Raw genomic sequence first — 1,991 nt, 5'->3', positions numbered from 1 at the left:
GTTTGAATCCAACCAGGGCCTGCCAAACAACGATGACAACTATAACCAAAAAATAGCCGGGCATTGTGGCAGGTTCCTGTAGTCCCAGCTACTTGGGAGGCTGAGGTAAGAGAATCACCTAAGCCCAAGAGCTGGAGGTTGCTGTGAGCTGTGATGCCACAGCACTCTACCTAGGGTGACAAAATGAGACTCTGTCTCTTAAAAAAAAAAAAACCAAAAAACTATAAAATATTTATTGTTATACTGACATTTTCTTCAGTTCCTGAAGCCCTGTCTCTGTGGAAAAAGAATTCACCATATTGAAAGGGAATATGAATATGTGTGTGTGTGTGTGTGTGTATACATATATATATATTTTTTTAGACAGAGTCTCACTATGTCACCCTCGGGGTGTGTGTGTATACATATATATATATTTTTTGAGACAGAGCCTCACTATGTCACCCTTGGTAGAGTGCCCTGGTGTCACATCAACCTCAAACTCTCAGGCTTAAGCAATTCTTTTTCCTCAGCCTCCTAAGTAGCTCCCAAGTAGCTGAGACTACAGGCACCTATCACAATATATGTATATTTTTGGCATGAATTCTCCCTCTGTTGCATTTTTGGCATGAATTCTCCCTCTGTTGCCCAGGCTGGAGTGCAGTGTCCCCATCATCACTCACTGTACCGTCAAACTCCTGAGCTCAAGCAATTCTTCCACCTTGGGCATTGAAAGTAACTAAGCCTACAGGCATTTACCAGTATGCTCAGAAAATTTTTCTATTTTTTGTAGAGATGGGGTATTGTTATGTTGCCCAGGCTGGCCTCAAGCAATCCTCCTGCCTTGGCCTCTCAAAGTTCTAATATTACAAGCATGAGCCCACCATGCCTGACCAGCATATATATTTAAAATACAAATTTTGTCATGTAATAGGAACGAATTTCTAGAAGTATTTCTTACATAGACTGTGAAAGCAGCTTTGAGTGCTTATGGATAAGCCATGCCCAGATACAGAATCTGCCTCTCAACTACAGCTCATATAAGGAATGAACACTCTTTTATGCTTAAGCCCTAATAAGTGTTGCTGCTTCAGTTCTGAACATAATCTTATTACCACTTTGGAGACCTACCTGTGACTGGCAATCATCTTCCAGACTGGCAGGACTGTCTTCTTAAATAGTGAATGATCCTTAACAGGGACAACTTTGCATAAATCAATCCTATGGGATAAAACACAAGAGAAAAGAGATAGTAACCTCATATACTGCCTCTCCCAGGTGGATAATGAGGTTTTCCCAAGACATACTGCTACTAATTAACAACTGAAGATCTCTGTCTCCTCTAAAGGTATCTGGCCAAGCAGATTTAATTACTATTATCTATTGCTTTACTTTCATGTGTATTCCAAATTTTAAGATAGAGCTGTATTTGCCATCCAAGAAGTTTAACTGTCATGAAATAAAACATCTCAGACTGCAGATTTCCGGCTGTCTGTATAATTACCATATGTCATCTCAGCACTCTTGCTTATACACTTACACAGGGATTTAGAGCAAAGCAACTAAAGCTGTTCTTCACTGACCTAGATTTCAAGCTGGATCCTGTTTAACAAAAATTTTAAATCTCCTATTTAAAAAATATATGTATGGTTCAGTTGTATAACTTCAACAAAAGAACATTTGAAAAATTATTGACCCTACATGTGAAGAAGAAAATGATAAAATGTATGTGGTGGGTATATGGGTGATCACTGTATAATTTTTTCAATTATACTGTATGTTTGAAAAATTACCTCATAAAATTTTCAGAATTTTTTTTTTAATTTAAGATTTGTTGTTGTTGGCTTGGTGCCTGTAGCTCAAGAGGCTAAGGTGCCAGCCACATACACCAGAGCTGGCGGTTTGAATCCAGCTTGGGCATGCCAAACAATAATGACAACTACAACCCCAAAAAATAAAATAGCCAGGCATTGTGGTGGGCACCTGTAGTCCCAGCTACTTGGCAGGCTGAG

At 39.2% G+C, this 1,991-nt stretch overlaps 1 protein-coding gene across 1 annotated transcript in view; it reads right to left on the bottom strand.

Annotated features, from left to right (window-relative positions):
- Positions 1 to 1,991, bottom strand: part of BRD8 (bromodomain containing 8) — a 50,555-nt gene that overhangs the window by 5,842 nt on the left and 42,722 nt on the right. The window contains exon 22 of the mRNA XM_012807080.2: positions 1,111 to 1,200. Coding sequence (XP_012662534.1) covers positions 1,111 to 1,200 — 90 coding nt within the window. The remainder of the gene's footprint in view (positions 1 to 1,110; positions 1,201 to 1,991) is intronic.

This window comes from Otolemur garnettii, unplaced genomic scaffold (assembly GCF_000181295.1).
Source record: "Otolemur garnettii isolate 467f Iridium unplaced genomic scaffold, OtoGar3 scaffold00003, whole genome shotgun sequence".
Taxonomy (NCBI): Eukaryota; Metazoa; Chordata; class Mammalia; order Primates; family Galagidae; genus Otolemur; species Otolemur garnettii.
This window is presented reverse-complemented; position numbering and strand designations above follow the sequence as displayed.